This window comes from Cyclopterus lumpus, chromosome 7 (genome assembly GCF_009769545.1).
Source record: "Cyclopterus lumpus isolate fCycLum1 chromosome 7, fCycLum1.pri, whole genome shotgun sequence".
NCBI lineage: Eukaryota > Metazoa > Chordata > Actinopteri > Perciformes > Cyclopteridae > Cyclopterus > Cyclopterus lumpus.
The window spans coordinates 11,604,102-11,624,243 of record NC_046972.1 but is presented as its reverse complement, the minus strand read 5'-3'; the positions used below and the strand labels follow the sequence as shown (position 1 = coordinate 11,624,243).

The following is a 20,142-nucleotide window of genomic DNA, read 5'->3' as shown; positions in this document are numbered from 1 at the left end:
TTGAAATTTAATTTGACGAAGTTGAATTGTCTTTTCGAGAAGTTCTTAGATTTATTTATTTCTAATGTGAACTTGGACAGGCCGTCTTTGACTTTTATTTCAGCACCCAGTGGAAGAAATGCATTGCATGTGATAATAAAGAAACAGAAACAAAATCCACAATCCTTGTTTTGTTAAACATAAATACAATCTTAAACTCAGTTGAGGCTTTAGCACTCTGTTGGAATACATGGAATACTTATGCTATCTTTATCAAGGACACAAAGGCTTGATCACAAAGTTACAGCCTTATGAGTACAAAAACGCTGCTTGTTTCGCCTACTCTTCCTGTACCATGGCTTGTCAAGGACACACTTGTATACTAAAGACAAGATTGTTGTAATAACATTTAGTAACCTTTATGTATCAGGAAGTGAAAGAACAGCAGAAAGGATTTTTCACAACCTGGCAGCCTCAAGTTGTTGTAGACTAAACATTTCAGAGCGTGGGAAGAACAACCGGAAAAGGGTGACTAGCTCCTCCTGCACTATTTTAGACACAGATAACCACACCATCCAAATAATTATCTAGAACACAATTCTCCTGCTGCAAACCTCCCACTTCCTCCCATAATTTTGTCATGAGCCTGTTCTTGCCAGATGGAAAGGACAATGTGGATTACTCAACCAATTATTAGCTATGTGCTGATACATGTCTGAGATCTGAAATCCACGCCAAGTGACTAACCCTATAAAATGCCCTATTACATTTTATTTCATTTCACATCGTACGGTCAGAGATGACTATGCTTTCTGAAGGCCCAGGTTTTTTTTTTCTTTCCTTTTTTGTTTTGTAACCAAGTGGGTTTGCATTTTCAGTACCTCATTTGAATCCATGATCGACCACGTCACCCAGAACAGCCAATCCCTCTGAGACCGGTCCTGGTCTGAAGAGGAAGGCAGTGGGTACAGTTTAATAGTGGAAAATAATAGATATCCTGAAAACCTGCTTCAGTCTGAAATAGAACTGCTACTTGGCGGAAGATGTATTTTCCCGAGGCCACGAAGCCAAGATGTTGGAGTCGTGGAAATGACCAAATCTCAGTCTAGACCTCAATCTAATCTGGAGTTTGTGGCAGGACTGGAAAATTGTTGACCTGTGGTCCCTTTGCACAGGCCGTTGTCAGGTTTAAAAAAAGATTGGGGACAAATTGTCTGTCTGTGTGATAATAATAAAGCCGTTAACGCCGAATCAACTCTAAAATTGCTGCCAAAGGTGTCTTTCCAATTCAACACTGACTTTAAGGTGAACACTTATGCATCCAATGTATATTTGTACTTCACTTTATTCTCCATGGCATTAAATAATGTTTATTTTACGTTGCTTACGGTCATAAAAGATTAGCGCTACTGTGAATCAATGTTGAAAAACGAAGTACAAAAATGTAAAAAGGGGGTGAATATTTTTATAGGCATATGTGACTGTATGAGGCATTACTGAAAAAAGACAACAACCTCAGCAACCCACATTAACTGGACAAAGGTGAACAGAAAACGCATCTTGATGTTCAGTCAAACCAGGAGTTAACTGCACGTTTTAGGTTGGAGAAATGTAAAATGGTGTTGAAAGTGGGATGAATCCCTTAGAGAGACATTATTTCTCAGCAGTCAAACTGAAATTCTTAAATAAATTCAATGGATCATTGGACTTCAGAACAGAACCAGCCAACTAGTCCTTTAAATATCCTGATTTTGCATCTTTACAGTACAAATCTGCTCTTCCCTTTCATCACAGTAATGGCAGATTTTGGTATTAACAGAATAATTTCTTCAGTATTTGGGTGAATCACCAAAATATAGTTTCTTGATGCATTTTATTGAGCCATTGGTCAAATAGGCATTCAAGTTCTCATTATATTATGTAAAAAGGTGACTATCTTTTTCCCCACAAAGAAAACATACAGATAAGCCTGCATATAATTGGATAATTAATATATATATGAAAAATATGATACATTTATCTGTAAATCAAACTTCAAAACCAGTGAATTTGTGAAACAAAAAAACTCAAAAGTGGTTTGTGGTCATTACAGTTCAAGGAACAGCACTAATACTAGCACTTCATCTGAATTACCAAAAGAGTCAACCTGCGCAACCATGCATGTTGGTACATTTACCACTGATAAAAGGGAACAAACAATGTCATAAGAACAAAATATACAATAATTTAGTTAACTTAACACTAGTCCTCTACGAAGATGACCTTTTTCACAGGTTTGGAGTTTTAATTTAAGTACCACGACTTGTTTTGAGAAACTCCTAACAAGCTTTCAATAAAATATGTTTAGCTCTTTGGATAACAGTACAACCTGCTTCAGTTCCACCAGAAAAGTCTCTGTAGCACCACATTAAACAAAATGTATGTACTCAATTTTCAAAAGTCTTTTGCCCAGCATGTTTTGGGTTCTGTGTGGCATCCATCGTTTGTCAGGATCCCAACTTTCCAGCATTTCTTTCACTTTGATTCTCCAAGAAGATGGACAATGAGTTCATACGTGGAGAGGACGATGGCTGTGTTAGGGATTTGTCTAATTAGCTGTGGAATGAGTCCTCTATAAAAAGCTGCATAGCCTTCCTCCACCGCTATTAACCTCCCTGTCTGGAAGAAATACTTGTACTTGCTGCCTTCCTCACGCAGCCTTGTCCGAATTACCTCTGTAGAGACAAAAACAAAAAAGATTAGTTTTCTGAACAAATACTTGTGTTGCAAGAGACAAACAATGGATGTTATTGTTTACCGTGTGGATAGGCTATGCAGGATGCACAACCCTTTGAAAAAGCTGCTGCCATCATCAGACCCAGGAAGTCTGATGCTCCTTTCTCCTTTTCACCATTTGAAGAGGCGAATTGGCTCTTGGCGAGGTGTTTCTTCAGTGTCTCATAGATGAGGAAGCAGATCATGGTCTCCGAGATGCCAGCATAAGATGCAGTCAGGCCTCGGTAGAAGCCCCGAATTCCTTCCGTTTTGTAAACATATCGGGCACACTGCAGTGCATTCATCTTCTTCTCTCCTCGGGCTCTAAAGAGTCAAACCAGTGAGCCTCATTAGTGGCAAAATCGTATTTGGTGGGGTGTTGAAACTAACAGTGGTAATGATCATCTTATCTTTTCTTTCTGTTTATTGTCGAAGTGAGTCATCAACTTTCAGCCCTTTGAGGAAGTATGCAGTTTCCGTATTGAGTTGAATGAGTATGTAGTATAGTTGAAACTGATAATTTTTTTGCTGCAGGACAGGTGTTTTTTCCAGACAGAGTGACCAGATATGTTCATGAGTTCTCCCATGATACTACTGCCCTGTACTCTGTAATGTAAATATAGACTCTTCTTCTGCACGCAGGTCAGTGCGTCAGCGTTGTGTATTTATGGAGCCGGGTCACACGCTCAGTCTCACAAGGACACCATCGAGGAGGTCTGTTAAAGGTTTCTGTCAAAGGTCATATTATATGGAGTAACTTACCACCTTCAAAGTCCCTAAAATAAGATGGATTGTTCAACGCAGCTCTAAACCAGAATACTAGAGTTAAAAAACAAGTACAGACATGATGGGTGAAATTAGGTGTACACACCTTTTCTCCAACTGCATTCTGGTCTTAACCATCCAGATGGGGTTCATCAGAGAGTTTGTAATGAAAGCTGAGAACAGGGGGGTAAAGAAGCATTCAGTTTTACGCTGCAGTTCAACACAAGATTAACTTCACTCCCTCAATGGAACTCATAACAAAGTTATAAGAATAGAAGTATGCACTCTTAATTGATTTCAGGGAATTACTACAGGATGAAAGAGCAACAGCATTAACATCTGAACACAAAATACTGCAATCAGATATACTTGCCTTGTAATGATTGACCTTTTGAAGTCTACCATGTTTGTTTATATATTCAACAATGACATGCAAGCATTCCGTTATGTCATTCACACGGTAGACAAAGCATAAGCAATAATATTTGTGCAGAAACCTGGATTGCATTACATTTTACAGCAGACTGCTCACCTGCAAGACCAGCAGAGGACATGTGCACCACTCCACTATTAGGGACAAACACCCCATTGAACGTCTCTTTAGATTTTGAATATGCGGCAAAGTAAATGGCTCTGAAACACAGAGAACAAACTGGTGAGAACTCTACACAGAAGCAGCTATAAAGATTAAAACAGTCATTAAATGAATACATTTCAATATGCATGTGTGTGTTTTACAAACAACTGGGCAATTCTGCTAAATATTCCATTTGGACTTGGTGCTGGCCTTTGTCAGAGTGCATCCAGAGAAGTCTGTTTCCCAATGCCTGTTCTCTCAACTTGGCTTCTGGAACAAACTGCCACTGCACCAGAATGGGCTGAATAAGCACTGGGCATCACAGACCACAGGGCAGCCCTGAATGTGAGCCGGTCTAATTTCGAGGGTTCACTGGGCAAAGGATCATGCTACAGCTACTCATTAACCACAGGGAAAGCATTTGTAACATATTAACCTTTTCAGCTTAACAAAGTCTCAAAGTCTAAATCAACATTTATGGCAAATGTATCAGGACCGTTAATTTTACGGTTAATTGAGTTTAGATTATCAACCATGAGGTAACGTGCTAAAGTCCCGACTATTTGTTGACACACAAAAATAAACAAAAAAAGGTGAAATTTAAACTTTACAAGATAACATAATACTGAACTGGACTTATGGCAGAGGTGTTATTATCAAGCCATTGTCAGTACTATGTATAATATTTTAGTTAGACAAACAGCCTTATGAGTTAAACAAACATTTGACCTAAAACAGTTCCTTATTTGTTCTTCATCTTATGCGCCTTGTTTGATCCCATTACAATTCCTTGTGTTGACAGACGTTGTAGCATACAAAAACCAAACAGCTGACTCAACGAACACCGTCTATAGAGCCAGTTAATGCTTCCAGCAATTAAAGTTAAAAATATAAACACAGCCTCCTGCTTTTCTTTGGTTAGCAGCTGTGCATTAATACACTCTGAAGTGTCCTGCCACATTACAACAACAGACTTCACTGAGAAACCACCACTCTTCTTGGCCTCCGTTTTGTTTATTGTTTTTGAATATCACTTAAATGGGTCATCACTAACCTGTACCACAGTGGGCAGGTATCATTCACACAGAGATTGCCATAGTGTCAGGACTTTGTTAAATAAAAACAGCAATGGGTGAGGAAGGTGGGGAGATTGAGTGTAGTGGAGACACTGATATATCTGTACCTTGAGGGAGCCACACCAACAAGATTTGGCCCCAGACCACGGAACAGTGATCTTGGTCCCTCTTTTTCTAGTATTGACCTGAAACAAAAGAAAATCACCATCAAAACAATAATATTTGAGATTACATATACACAGGTTTTATTCATATACAAGTCAAACTGTCTCTACATATGTTACAGCAAAGGCCTGTGGAGGACTGTCCCCACCGGTTCTATTATGGGAATGAGTTTGATAGCTAATGCACAAAGTGTTTGGCCAGTCCTGTTCACTTGAACTGGTTTAACCAAGTTTATACATGAAACCCAGTCCTCTGCACTGGTGTCAGCTATGTCCCCTCAAGCTTTTTTTTAAAAACCTCTTTGTAGAATGAACTTCATTGGCCCGATGATAGTCAGGTCTGTCTGGGGCTGCGCAAAGGGGGAGGGTAAAACTGCAATTTGTGTTGGCGTTTGTAAAGCAAACCTCGTCTCTCAAGCACCGTTCACACATTCCACCTCTCTCTCGCCGATACCCGGACACCTCCTTTCAAACAACAATTACAGTGATCACTAATGAGGTTTCAATGACTTTGAGAAGGAGTTTCATGTTCAGAAATAATGTTGCATAAATATAAGCCTGCAGATGCAATTCCCTCACAGCTTAAAACAATATTGTTGCATTAGCTAAGGCAAGTTGGAAAAACTAGCAAAAAATCTGAATTTACAAGACAACGTGAGTGAATTATTTATGTGTCTCTCATATATATATATATATATATATATATATATATATATACTTTTTTTTTTTTTACATACACACAACTTAAACAGCTAAAAGCAACAACTGAAAAGTCCAGACTGGTTCAGTTGGTGGTCCCAGTCCTTTAAGTGTAATATGAGTCAGACTAAGCACCCAGGATAAAACCTCCCCTCTGTCTTGGCACGCCAGCACCGCTTCTAGTTTCTTAAAACCTAAGCAGTCATAAAAAGGCTGCTTTCATGGACACCACAAAAAAAATACTCAGTAACACAGCAGGACATCACTTTGCAAGTATACAAAGATCACAAGCTTACAATAATGACAGTCCCTTCAGGTTAGTCACACTAAAGAGAAACACCCATGTGTACTTTGGTTCGCAGTTAGAAAAAGAAAATGACCTCAGGGAACAGCAAATGCATGAATAAAACAAAAAAAACATCTTACCGTAAGACCTGAAGCAGCCCTGGAGTTACTGTACCCGGTCGAATAACTCCAGTTCCGTTTAGGGTCCCCAGCTGGACCTGGAAGACGGGTCGAAGGGCGAGGCCAGAAGACTGCAACCGTGTTTTCAACACTTCCAGGGGGCAGGTGACGATGGCTCCCACCGTACCACTACATCTGAAAATTGATCAAACATACAAGTAAAGATTATGGACTTTTGAGTGTTTACATTTTAGAGTGGGTCTTTTATTTGCAATACGGCTTCGATGTAGCAGAGTGTTCTTTCATCACAACACAACGAGGAGCTATGACCAAGTGCTATGAACAATTATGGTCAAAGACCAGTCTCTGGTTTTGCAATGAAAGTCAACACATCAGGCGCAGAGGTTTTTTCTTTGCTCAGGCGCTCTAATTGCACTTGGACTGTTTTTGGAAATCTATTCCCGCATAACACATTGCATGAATTTAGTTATTTACAGTTTAAATTGGTATCTCCTTTATCAACTACGTCTATGAACCATTTCTAAATATGATGATTTAGGTCAGGTGTTACTTTTGCGAAGTCGCTCATATCGGAGGGGTTTGTTATTTAACTACAGAGACAGAGTTATACACTGTTCCATGTTGCACAACCTAATTTGACAAACAAAGGCATGCAACCATGATGACACAATGCGTTGTTGTTGAATTGTTGTGGCCATGACCTGTGAAACACAAAAATAAGAAATCCAGGGGAACAGGTTGCCCAGTCTGGAAATTACCAGTGCGTTTGTAAAATGTCATTGTGAGCATTAAGTATTGGTATTTCATACGAGCTCGGCCGGTCTTCAGAGTCATTGTCACCTCGAAAGGTAAACACACATTTCCCCTCAGACGGTTCGACACGTTTTAAAGAGTCTATGATGAGATTCTTGCGGATCCAAGGGGTCCACATCTTCGACTCGTTTTAAACCGGTTCCATGTGTGGAGCCACAACGTGTGAAGCTAGCTCGTTAACCTGAAGGCTCATCGCAACACTTTCAAGGGTAAAATGGCGTCACTTTAAAAAGTCAGCGCTGTTTAAATGTGACTTTAACGTCATGTGGGAGCCAACAAGCTCGTCGTAATACCACAGGCCCAAATGTGACTGAGGAGTTCATCTGCCTCTTTAAACGTTACCTAACGCCGAAGGACGTCGTCTAAGGTTAGCGAGCCACAGCCAGACGTCTCTTGTGATTGCGACACGGCAGCAGACTCACCGGCTTGTATTACACACAGTAGCTAGTGGTGTAACGCAGTCTACCATCACGGGGTTGCTCACGGCACGAACACCACCTTCCAGAACAGAAACACTACAGCGGGACTCTGCTAGCTGACGGCTGTTAGCACACTTCCGCAAGGATGTATCGGTTAGCTACTTATTAAGGGACTTAAAGATGAGGTCGAGAGGCTCTTTGTCAGCGACAACAACGTTATTTAATAACAGGGTCGTATCTAGAAGTTCATATGTGTGAGTTAGTATCCACTCTCTCATCCATTTGCACCACAAAGAAGAACACAGTCCAATAAACTGATGTCACCGGTGTTAAATGCGGCAGCTCGTGCTAAGCTAACACGAGCTAGCTCGGCTCCCAGTTAGCTGGTCCGCTGCTTTCTAACGCGCAACAGATTCACGAGTCATTTCTGGGTGACTCGTGTAACAAACCCCGTGTACCCCAAGATCGCGTTACCGCTGAACCTTTGAGTGATTAATGACCGCCAACCCTTAAACCGGTGCGAAGCAGTAACGTGAGCACTCACTTACCCCCCTGCAAAGAGATTCAGTAAAGTGTCCTTCTGCGCCATCCTTTTCGTCTTCACACCGCCACCATACTCGTGTTATGTCACTTGTTAAAATCTCGTCGGGTCGGAGGGAAGCAGAGGAGCCGCGGCTGTGCGATCCCCGTGTCCGTGTGCTGCAGTGTCTCTCTACCGGCTCGGTGGAGCAGCAGCGGGTGACTTGAGGAACTGCTCAGGATTTACGTCAGTGGGCCGGACGGGGGTGTTGTCCGTGACGTAGGGACACGTGCTCGCCACCGTGCGCGTATGGGCTGTTTTGTTCATGTTGTTTGACAATTATTACCAGCAACAAATCTTAACAAAAACAACAGCCGAATAACACTTTGTACCTCTGAGTTCCTCCTGACCTTCACTGAAATAAACGGGTTTCATTCTGCACATTTTATAATAATAGTATTCAACTCGTTCGTTTTAAAAAGAGGTATCGGTGCATAAAGAGACTACAACATCTTCAAAAACTTTTTTCCAAACCAAACACTCTATTATTTAGTTCACGCTTCACTTGTGAAGTACATATGAATAATATGAATGTGACATCATGAGAATACAAACTTTGGTTTGATTTGGTAAAAGACCTTTCAGGTTTCTTAATGTCTGAATTGTCTTTTTTGACTCTCCATCAAACTATCAGTGGCTGTTCCACTCTCATAAGAAATGGATGAGGAAATATGACTCCATACCTGTTTGTGTACCATAATGGGCATGTGATGTTATGGTATGTGTTGTGCACCAATGAGCAGTAAGTCATAAAAGTTGGTATGCTGTCACCCTGGGGATATCTAGGCTATAAATAAAATTTAAATAAAATTTAAATAATATTAGCGTGTGGTTTGTCCTTTTGTCTGTGCAACAACATCTTTGTAATTTTGTCATAATTGTCTTGTCAAACTAGCTGCAGAACACAGGTTTGTCATTAAGTGTAGGCCTACATTGTTAACATGTAAACAAATATGTGATTAAGCAATAAAGTGCATTTCACTTATTGCAAAACAGCAAACCAGCCTCAGATCCGGCCTGGCTGCAGCCTTCAACCTGCAGCCAGGGTTGCGCTCCTCCTCCGGCCAGCAGCAGAGCTTTGCCTCACTGGGAGCCAACTACCAGGACCAGGTCTGCAAGGGGCCTGCTATCTGACTAAAAGTAAAACGAGAAATTTTCTAAAGGGACTCTGGCGCTCAGAAATAGTACTGCTTTGGTCCACGGCGACCGCCAAAATAAACACAAACTTAAAGTTCCTTGTAGGAGCTTAACTATGGCAATCTGGAAGAATTGAATTGAAATAAATGTCTCATAATTTACTATCTATCGCTGAAGGAGGTAACACAATGCCGATTGAGCCTATGGCCTACCGGAAGAAATGCTGTATTACAGTGCTATGTACTCCATTGTAAAAAAATTAATAGCTGCACGGGCATGCTGAAAAATAGCATGTTAATATGCAAATTCAGATACAGCCCAATAATCCAGACTTCTAAACTCAAAGCACAATTCCTTTGTTTTCCCTCAAGTAGACATTTAAAATCCACCAGGACTGAAACCTTAAATTGTAGGTATTTATGTAATGCGCTACACAAATTTGTCAAGCAGGACTTTGCTTTTATCTCCTGCACCGTAAATCATCTCATCGCCTACTAACTACCTCCACCAAGCTACAACTTTACAATGCTGCTTACACATTGTTGCATCAGTACGATCAAATAGTGTCATTTATAATATAAGATCAGTCCAAAGGGCTTTTTTTTCTAATAATACTTCTCAAGATGGGAGAATATATATTATTTATCCTGAGCAGCCGTTGCAGTACAGTGTAGGAAGGAAGAGTGCAAATATAAAAGTCTAACATGTAAAATCTTGAATGCAGGAAGTGGAATGGAAGACTTCTTCTGTTGTATTGGTAATTCTGAAGTTGAGGATCTGAATACTTATTTCACCACCAATTGTTAGTGACAGTGATTCATGTTGCTCAATGAGACTGGATGATCTTCACAGGTTGTCATGACTATAGAAGTTGGAAATGCTGACACCATGTGACCAACTGTGAAACATACAGCTGGAGAACAGCTCTGCCTAACCTTAAGTTGCAGCTGAAATGTAGATATAATTAGGTTTACTGGGTGCTTTCAGAAATCCCTGTTTATTTGAAGCAGCTGCTGAACACAACTAATTTAGCTGGACCTAATCCTGTGCCGCTTTTTAAAAGCTAAACCATTACAGGGATTAAAGTGCCTCAAGGAAACTGTCACAGTATGTGAGACTGGTGTAACAGTGAGAGAGACTCTATTCCCCCCACTATCCGTTTCCACTGGTGCTTGGCTAAAGTACACTTTAATATATTTCATTTCGAAAGCTTCTAACCTGTTTGCCTTACCTTCATTGGTATTTCAGGGGAGGTCGGCTAGTTTAATATTCAGCCAAATCTTGATGATTAACAACAATCACTGACGTGACATGTATTTTACAATTCAAATACGAGGCAGTGAATCTTAAATGTTCTCTCATCTACTTTGTTTTAAAGTTTAAAGTGTGGTTTAAAAGTGTACATGCAATTGTGTACCCCAATGTACCATACTATCCCTGCTTTTTAACTCGCTTATGGCCTTTTTTTAAAGGGGATAGTTTGTGCCATTTTATTATTTTAAAATGGTATTTTATTTAACACCTGTAGCCGGTTGCTTGGGAATCCTTCTCAAAGTATTTCTTATCTAAATGCACAAGACAAAAAAGGAGGAAATACATGAAATATACAGTATGCATAAAATGCACAACAACTGTAAATACATGCACTTAAAGAACACATGCTGTGACTGAAAGGTTAAAGACCCTGCACACCCACAGGTGTTGTCAAATAGTGGCCTGTTAGACCACTGATCAGGTTGAGTAAAGTCACCAAACTCCATGGGTGCTTTTCAATACGCCAACTTATGCTTCATCACAGCCTCTCTTCAGTTGGCCCAGAAATAATAATAATAATAATAAATAAATTATATAGCGCTTAGTAGTCTCCCTCCGCCATCATTGGTATTTTTCCAAGTTGTCCTGTACCAATTGGCCAGCGGACACATTGCCATGTCACAGTAAGAAAACCAGAGGTGTTACGAATTCACATTACCAGGACCCTGAAATGGCTAAAGGAATTTGGCATATATAAACTTGAAATACTGTATGAACTCCAGCCAATATAACTTAAATGTTGGTTAGACAGTTCCATGAAAGTTGTAGGCGTTTATTCTACTCCATATTATCTTAAGTCATCATTTAAAGCATTTCATGATTTTGCCTAAATACAGCAATTAATATTTTGTCCGTCCCCTGTAGCGTGTTGACATTTTCACAGTGGATTCCTGTACAATGCACAATAGACAATATATACTTTGAAATAAACTTTAATAGATACAAACAAATCTACAACAAGGAATACAAATAAAATGGAAGACGCAATCAAGGAAAACAGAATCGGGCACAGTGTGTCCACATCCAGCTGAGCGCTGAATACGGACAACATCTGCACATTTAAAAATACTAGTTAACAGGTCTATGATATGGCATTTGACAATATATTGGCAATCTGATCTTTTATTACATTGTGCAGCACTTTGTAGATTGTCTTTTTCGGTTATGGTGCCCTAAATCTGAAGTTTGTGGATTCAGGAATAACGCCGTCCACCTACATAGTTTTTGCCCTTTACATGTAATAACACAAACACTACATCCATAGTTCTCAGCTATGTGCCAGTGAGACCCAAGAGTAGCAGGTTTTCATCACAAAGAACCACTTCTGTGGATATTTTATTGGTTAGTTTCCATTCTCTGGCTGAATATGTGCAAACCAGTGAAATCAGCTGATGGTAAGACTGGTTGAATAAAAAAGAAAAAACACAAGAAAACACAGCACTCTTGGGCCCTGACCGCATGCGGTTGAAAACTATTGCACTACAAAAAGCAGGAGTGACAGAAAATATTTTTTTTAAAAGACGTGATTGTATTTAGAAAGATTTCCTGCAGATGCATGCTACAAATAATCACAGTGACATTAACCATACGTTAAAATTTCGCTGTTGACTTTCCTGTCGGATGCCTTGATGGTACGCAATGGGGCAAACTTCCATGAATCGCAGTGAGTACAGTGAGAGGTTTGAGCTGCTCTACAGCTGCCTCAGTGCATTCATCTGCACTCCAGACTCACGATGGGGTGTGGTCAGCATCTCTTATATGTTCTGTTAACCACAATTTAATAAGTATTCATTTAAAAACCATGATTTCTAAAAACTATAATATCATTTGAGTCTGTACAGAAATGTGTGCTGCCACCTTGTGGTCAGATGCTGGCAGTGCTTTGTGCACCAACTCAGTTAACTTTCCATCACACAATTTAGTTTTTGCACAATCAATAACACATCAATTTAAAAAGGCTACGAGATAGAAATTCCTAATAGCAAAGTCACAGCAGAGATACCGACCACAAATGCCACATTAACCTACAAACTGGAGGAGGTACACCAACATGTTGACCGTCAGGGCATCGTCTGGATCAGCATGTGCATAGCGCTCAGTGATTCCTGATTTTATAAAGTTTGAGAATACATTTGCAAAGAGTCATAAAAACAGGATAAGAAACTCAAAAAAGGTCTCCGCCAACTGTCACAGAAGCATACTTGTTAAAGGCTGAGTCAGTCCAGGAGGCTTGAGCAATGTTGTCAAACGGGTTCAACCCAAGAGGAATCCCAGAGAAACACGAGAAAGAGACGAGGGTGTGCCGAGTGTGTCGTTACCGGCGGGGTCGTCAGCGTCATTGGTAGAGCAGGTAGTTCTTGAGAGACGCCGGCAGGGGAAGTCTATGGATCTCACCCAGACGATCTCTTCCTAATGCCACCCTCACCGAGCGTCTACACAGGTCCATCAGAGAAAGGGGTTCAGCTGGGGGGAAACAAGAGGGGGGAAAGGGGTGAGGAGAAGTATTTTTGCATCTGAATCTCATGTGGGCAGTTAGTTAATGTCAATACTTAACTAAAGGGACGGTAGCTCATGTGTTTGTGGGCCATAACGAAGTTGTTGTGCAAAATAAAAAATTAACTAAGATATTCACAAATCATTTAGAAGAAAAGTTGTTGCCTCCAGTTAATTTGATATCCAACATTTTAAGCATTCTTAAACTCTTTAATGAATGAAGATGTTGACTTCAGTTCATGCCACCTCTATTAGAAGAAGACTATTCAAGGAGGAACTTCACACAGACGTGAAATCCACCCTCATGTAATGAAACAAACCAACACTCCAGGAGGTGGCATTAACGTGATGAAATGCATGGTTGGGCTTCTTGAATAGCCATTGCAGTGCGATATCCGAGTTTCAGTACCTATAGTTTTATTTTTTACAAACTCCCTTTAATTGAACAAAAGCCACAAATCTAGATGCATGCATTTTATTTTAAGCAGCCAAACAACGCTATTCTAAATTTAATAACCAATTTCCCTTTGAATTACAGCTGCAAAATCACAAAGGTGTGATTCAATTTTTTTTTGAAGTTCACCAGCAATATGGGTATATAGATAAAACTGTTGCTTTCCTTGCTGCTTATTCTTTAGCTGCAGTGCCGACACTGCATAATGAATCCAAAGTGCCAAAAAGATTAACTATATTTTGTAATGCAAACTCTTTAACATGCCAGTAATTCCAGTCTATATTCGACAGTGAGAAATGTCCTATACAATTGAAACAGGCTGTTATGCATATCATTGCCTCTGTAGTGCTCGCTTTCCACAAGCCTAAACTAGGTCGCGGGATCTGAGCTAAAACTCTGATGAGCACACAGCACTTGGGACATGAGGGTAGGACATCATGTTTTGAAAGCTCATGATCCTTCCACTGGAGTAAAGTAGCAACTGTCCAATAAAAAAAAAAAAAAAATAAAATAAAAAATAAAAAATAAAAAATATATATATATATAAAATTAGTCGTTGGACATCAAGATTAAGGACCACTGGATGTTTTCAAAGCCATAAGCACTAACATCTATAATGGAGGCACCACCGCCTAGTTTTAAAAACAAAGACAAAGTGCAGTTAATGTGTTAGAAAGAATTACAAGTAAATCCTACAAAAGACTAAATCCAAGGACCTTATACTGAAATACTTATTTTATGTTATTAACTCCTTACTAAGATCAGGACACAGAAACGTCATTCACATATAGGTATTCATGGATATGTTAAATATTCATTTACATGCATTCTGGCCTGCAAAGCAAGAATACAAATGTCATGTTATCACATGTAGCATTACATAATTGCTGGAGAATACTGATGCAAGTCAGCGCTACAGTAACCGTCTGCAGGAATATGTCCTGCTTAGACAGGAGAGAGAGAAAAGAGGAACAGAATATTTTCAAACATTTAAAGTTTGTACTTACGATCAAGTCCATTTATGTACCGGATTCTTATTTCACAGTGTCCCCACACGGCACTCACCACAGGGTACAGTTTCCTGCCCTTAAGTCCTCTGAATGCAACCCCTAGATAATGTCCATCCACTATGTAACCCAGAGTCCCCTCATCCATGTCCAACACTATTAAAAGAGAGTCTGGTATTATGAAGGTGTCGTCTGGCTCGAGAAAGGCCGGGTAGGTTTTTCCTGGGTGATTCTTGCAGTCGTGGTAGAGTTTACTCCTGCACAGGTCCCAGCCCCAGGACTCGGCGTTGCTTCCCACCAAAGCTGTGTAGCCCACAGAGTGTAGCGGGGCGTCACTCGAAGCCACTCCGACCACAGCGTGCGTGCCCCTCTGGCGCATAGCCCAGCTGATCTCCCACACATGCAGTCCCCTTGTATAGCCAACGCGACCCCTGATGGCATCCGTGCTCTGCGCCACGGGATGCCTGTGAAACACCAGCTTGTTGTCGTCCTTGACGAAGATGTTCAGGGAGCGGTCATCGTTGTTCCACGAGTGCTGGACCTGGACGTCTACGCTGGCAGGTGGCATGTCCAGCAGCAGATCTAGTCGGGACGGCTTGGTGTGACTCAGGGCCTGTAGCTCCAGCTTCAGGGGGCTGAATGCTGGATCCCGCATATCAATGGTTTTAATGCCACCTGGGACTTTTTGCCCCATGCTCTGGGTGGTTATAGCAATTCCCTCTTCCACCTCCTCCTCCTCCTCCCCCCCCCCTCTTCCTCCTCCTCAAAGACTTAATGGGGGGAGAAATCCACCTCAGAACCTCTCATCCACTGTGCTCCTGCAACCCAAGCAGCAGGTTTGTTGCTTCCTCTTGTCACGAGCTGCAGACAGCAATGGTCACACCAGGTGTTCAGAGCCTACCTGGAGAGATAAAAGCAGACAAGACAACCAAGATCATTATTAAATTATCTTAGCAAATGACTTTACACCAGGAAACATTAGATCCTACAAAGCAATGGCAAGATAAACATAAGTGAGTCCATCCCCATCATGCCCTTTGAGTGTGACAACATTGTAATTATATCATACTGGTTTAATGGTAAATGTACCGTTTTAAATAGATCGATTAAATCAGTAGACAACAGACATTATCTGCAGAGCTATTGAGCAGCCTAAAACATGTCTGTTCTCACGTGATGTTTAGCGTATAAAACATAACGAAGGCAGTTTCTGGCAGTAAAATCTAAGATGGAAACAAACACCTAAATTTACACAAACAACATTATCATTACTAGGGTTGCAAAGGGGCGGAAAGTTTCCACGGGAATTTTGAAAAAAAAAAAAAGTTTATTTGCAAAAGCATATAACAGGGAACTTAAATGCAGTTGAGAAGACTATGCACGCCTAGCTCAGCTGGACCCTGAATGCATCTGGTTGGGAACATTGTCTGACAGATACATAAACGTTTTTGAACGTCTTGGTCATCAGTGTTGCATCTAAACGTTTCTGCCCTATGCCTTCCAAGTGTGAGAGCGCTGAGTTGCGTAGAGGCCAAGAGCGGTATTGCAGACAGATAGAGATTTCAATTATAGATCCTAAAATATTGAACAAAATAACTGAACTAGTTCATTTTTTGGAGCTGTGAACTTAGTTCAACATTTTGAATTATGAACTGAACTAGTTCATGTAGAAAGTGAACTTTCCCAACACTGTTTGTCATTACCTAGCATATTGATTACTTGGTAAACTGAAGCCATGTTCATTTTAATACCAAGTTTATTTGTATACAGTAGACTAACTTTTTACAGCAGTGAGGAGGACATTGATGAAGCATTTAGACCTGAAAGGATTCAGGGAAAAACACAAAAAAAAAATTGGGTTGTGATCATAGGGAATACACCTTTTGTATTCAACGTTCATGTTTTTGTTGTTTGATGAAAGAATAAAGTTCTACTCACAAAATGTCAAAAATGTCATTTTTAAAAGTTGTATTATAAATGTTTGCATGCATGTCTGCTTATGACAAGGTAAATACAGTTACATTTAATGTACATGATCCATAGATCCAGCAGCTGTACAATATCTAGATCATCAATTAGTACACCGTCTGATAGAAGAGCAACATTGATCTTAATATTCTCATCATCAGCTTCTACATTGTTTATTAAACAATCATTTCCATTTGTTGTTAGGAGCTCTAAATGCCTAACTGGTAAACAACCATGTTATGTGCTCTTTTTGCTCAGCGACTCATTTTGGATTAGAGCGCACAAAGATGAAGAAAAACAAAACCTGATTTGATTAGTTGTCCTCAATTTTACACAATTACTTCTTGACCAGCTTTTCTTGATAAGAGTCAATTCTAGAAGTTGTGATAACAGGATGTCTCCAATCAAGTCATCAAGCAGCTACAACATAAAGTGCTTGCCATCCTGACAGAGGACTACTTAAGAGTCATTTTCTGACGAGTGTATAAACATGAGAAAATGTTATTGTATAATACTGTTAGTTTATCAAAAGCTAAATTTACATGAAAAGCAGCACAAAGGAAGATCCCATGCCCTCGATTGGCTGACACGTTACTTAGCTACTATTCCCACCATCTCCAAAAATAGGAGAAAAAAAATTGAGCGGAAAAAACGTCAGCCATTTCTTATTATTTGGTTGTCTAGTCAGAACGCAACAGGAAAAGCAGTAATAAAACGTCTGGCTTAAAAAAAACAAGAGTGATATCATGTTTGAGGGAGACCGGAGTTCTTTTGAGGCAGGAACAGTTTCAGAAACAACACAGGCCTGTTGAATACCTGCTGTGCTTCATTTCAACATCTCCATTACAAAAGACCAGTTTTGGTGGGGCACTTCTTGCAGCGCCTGAATCCAACCTCTCAAAGCTATTGCCTACATTTCACTTGAAACTCATCTGAAGGCCAATAAGGACTACTTCAGGTCAACAGTCAGGGCAACAGTCAGGGCAGTATTTTATGGGGACCTGTGACTACGGCTGCTCCTTGGTCTTCGTACTTCTGCCCGTGTTGCGGCGAGGCTGAAGGGAGCATTGTGTAATGTGGGAAGGCCACTCTAATTGAATTGTAGACAAGAGTTCATTGAGTGCTTTGGCTCTTCTATTAATGCAAGTAAACAACCATTTAAATGGGTCATGTCTCTACAGTGATTGGAAAACAGGGGGGAAGAGAAAGCAAGCAGCGGGTGGCCAGCATCTGAACGTAAACAATCTCTTTTTCAATGCCTGTCCAAAATTCAGGGAGAGGGGAACATGTTCATTTGCACTTTTTTTGTACTCCGAGCCAGAAGTTCACCATTCCTCTCCCTATAGCAAAGTCCCACCGTACAATGCACAAAACAGACACAATTAAAAAAGGTCTTCCCACATTTACCATGGACTTCAAAATAAACATACCCATTAGTAGTACAATAGGTGGCTTGTGGAGGGATATATTTGGGCTAGGATCCTGGGCTGGCCTGGTTGGGGTTCCTGGGCCCCTGGTTTGGTTAGCAGCTTATTAAGATGCAGGAGGAAAAGCTCGCTGGTTTTGCTGAGCCAAGGAAACACTTCTCTCTATTGTAAGACCCAATTTAGACCGGGCCCACCTGAACTTAAGCCCTGGCTTGTTTGTTGACCTGCGGAGTGTACAAAGCTCAAGGTTTACCACAGACAGTCATCCATTGTGCAGATACAAGGCTGTTGAGCAGAAAACGGTTACAGAATATAATACTTGTCTACGTCCTATGAAGACATTAAAACTGTGCGAGGCATCGTTGGTACTTTTTGTTCAGTTATGAACAGGTCATTTTCGAAGGTGTAGTTTATAGTGCTATTTAACTTGTTAACTGGTTTAGACCAACTGATATAAATATACAAACAACATTTTTTTTTAAAAGAACGATAGCACCAATAACCACAGCCTCCAGAATGACCATACTAAAAGAAGGTAAATCAGCATCATAAAGAGTTCAACCAAAAACGTATCTTCTAGTAGCCGCACCTCACTTATGGGAAGGGAACAAGTCCTGCTGGAGTTTAAGGGAAGTAAGTTCTCACCTCAATAACTTTTACCTGAGCGGACAGGCCTTCTGGGCAAAGTTACCCCAGAGCCGCTCGTCACGCTAGCTAACGTACACTCATCGCGTGGACTCGAGGGCCAGGTAGCCGTGTGCTCACGCTACGTCCACGCGCAGCCACACGCGCAGCGCGTGCATCAAGCGTTGATTTGGAATATCGATCCCGTATCACGTCACCTGAAGCTCGACCGCGTCCCAAGCGTTTGTTACACAACCAGCGGCTCGGCGTTAGCACGAAGAGCCCCACAACATGGCTCGTGCCAATGAGGCGCGAGGACAAACCGACTCGTTACTCATCCTCAACCGGTCGTTTGGGAAATGACAACCCGTTGCAACGGTTGTTTTCCATGTAAAGTATGTAAATGTGACGTAAAGAGACGCATAGAAAGTGAAACAGGCGCCTCGGCAGCCACCATAGAAGCAGAAAACAGGGAGAGGAGAGAAGGGGGTGAAAGGCACCGAGCTAACCTCGTGACCTGGGACACAACAGAGAGGTTGAGACCGGGACAGGCTTCAAAGGAGTCCCCTAGTTACTCATTGTAGTCTTACCTTTGACCATTTCAGGCTGCACATGAATTGGGTGGAATGATGATGGCTGCTCTGTAGCATCTCTCTTGTCACGTGACCAAACGCTCCCAGCTGCTCTGCGAGATTAGGACCTCCCTTCTGCCTGAGTGAAGTCCGCCTCGTGTTGGGAGTGCAGTTTATGCGGGTGTCGTGTTTTTGTTGTTGTAAATGTGTTCATGAAAATATAAACACGGTTGACATGTAGCTTTAACTTGTCTTGCATAATTTTGAACATTTTAAGATTTTAAAATGTTCTTTTAGAAAATTTAAATCACATTCACAAACACTTTAAATTCAAAAGGACTCACGAAAACTCGTTGTTTTTTTTAATGTAGTACTTTTTTAATAAAAAATGTGTCAAAAACCTGTCAACAAATATATTTTTCTTAGATATCATCCTAAAACGCATTGTGGCTGCTACATATATTGCTTATATAACAATACGAATAAAAAACATTGCACGACAAATAATGCTATAATTAATATTAGTGTGTTGTTGTGATAAAATCAACTAAGATTGTAAAAGGTGCTCATGTTGAGAAACAATTAAAATACTAGATATGTTTAGATTCATGTTTTTTGTAAGGATATATATACAAACACACACATAAAAAAGTTGTCTTCGCAGCTGTAATTCAAAGGGAAATTGGTTATTAAATTTAGAATAGCTTTGGGTTGTAGCTACAGAATAATATCCAATGGACCCAATTGGAATATCACGTATTGTAAAAAAAAAATAATAATAGATAGATAGATAGATAAACGGATAGATATGTATTCCCTTATTTCACAAAAATATAGATACAGACAAAATTGAACACACAGTGTCATCTTAAAACCGAAATTAAAGGTAAAAAC

At 40.5% G+C, this 20,142-nt stretch overlaps 2 protein-coding genes across 4 annotated transcripts; both read right to left on the bottom strand.

Moving 5' to 3' along the window:
- Positions 1-1,424: 1,424 nt before the first annotated feature.
- On the bottom strand, positions 1,425-8,424 carry slc25a33 (solute carrier family 25 member 33). Of its 2 annotated transcripts, none has more exons than XM_034537686.1 (7): positions 8,221-8,424; positions 6,441-6,614; positions 5,259-5,336; positions 4,031-4,131; positions 3,605-3,671; positions 2,777-3,057; positions 1,425-2,693 (listed from the first exon to the last, which is right to left on the bottom strand). In XM_034537686.1, the coding sequence occupies exons 1-7, from the start codon at positions 8,259-8,261 to the stop codon at positions 2,494-2,496; spliced, it is 942 nt and encodes a 313-aa protein (XP_034393577.1). In that variant the 5' UTR covers positions 8,262-8,424; the 3' UTR covers positions 1,425-2,493. The 2 variants fall into 2 exon arrangements, with proteins under 2 accessions (XP_034393577.1, XP_034393576.1); XM_034537685.1 differs by lacking the exon at positions 8,221-8,424 and adding an exon at positions 7,676-8,182.
- A 3,193-nt stretch (positions 8,425-11,617) lies between these two features.
- spsb1 (splA/ryanodine receptor domain and SOCS box containing 1) lies at positions 11,618-19,385 on the bottom strand. Of its 2 annotated transcripts, XM_034537837.1 has the most exons (4): positions 19,267-19,368; positions 18,056-18,276; positions 14,658-15,558; positions 11,618-13,166 (listed from the first exon to the last, which is right to left on the bottom strand). In XM_034537837.1, exons 3-4 carry the CDS (start codon positions 15,349-15,351, stop codon positions 13,039-13,041), a joined length of 822 nt encoding a protein of 273 aa, XP_034393728.1. In that variant the 5' UTR covers positions 15,352-15,558; positions 18,056-18,276; positions 19,267-19,368; the 3' UTR covers positions 11,618-13,038. The 2 variants fall into 2 exon arrangements, with proteins under 2 accessions (XP_034393728.1, XP_034393727.1); XM_034537836.1 differs by lacking the exon at positions 18,056-18,276 and having other exon boundaries at positions 19,267-19,385.
- Positions 19,386-20,142: the final 757 nt, after the last annotated feature.

Excerpts from the sequence above, each read along its gene's own strand:
- slc25a33 (XM_034537685.1), bottom strand. The coding sequence starts at position 7,722 with ATGGTAGACTGCGTTACACCACTAGCTACTGTGTGTAATACAAGCCG. Across the intron at positions 6,615-7,675 it reads ACTGTGTGTAATACAAGCCG|ATGTAGTGGTACGGTGGGAG; the intron begins GTGAGTCTGCTG and ends ATCAATTTTCAG. Across the intron at positions 5,337-6,440 it reads GGGCTGCTTCAGGTCTTACG|GTCAATACTAGAAAAAGAGG; the intron begins GTAAGATGTTTT and ends CTTTTGTTTCAG.
- spsb1 (XM_034537836.1), bottom strand. The coding sequence starts at position 15,351 with ATGGGGCAAAAAGTCCCAGGTGGCATTAAAACCATTGATATGCGGGAT. Across the intron at positions 13,167-14,657 it reads GTACATAAATGGACTTGATC|CTGAACCCCTTTCTCTGATG; the intron begins GTAAGTACAAAC and ends GTTTCCCCCCAG.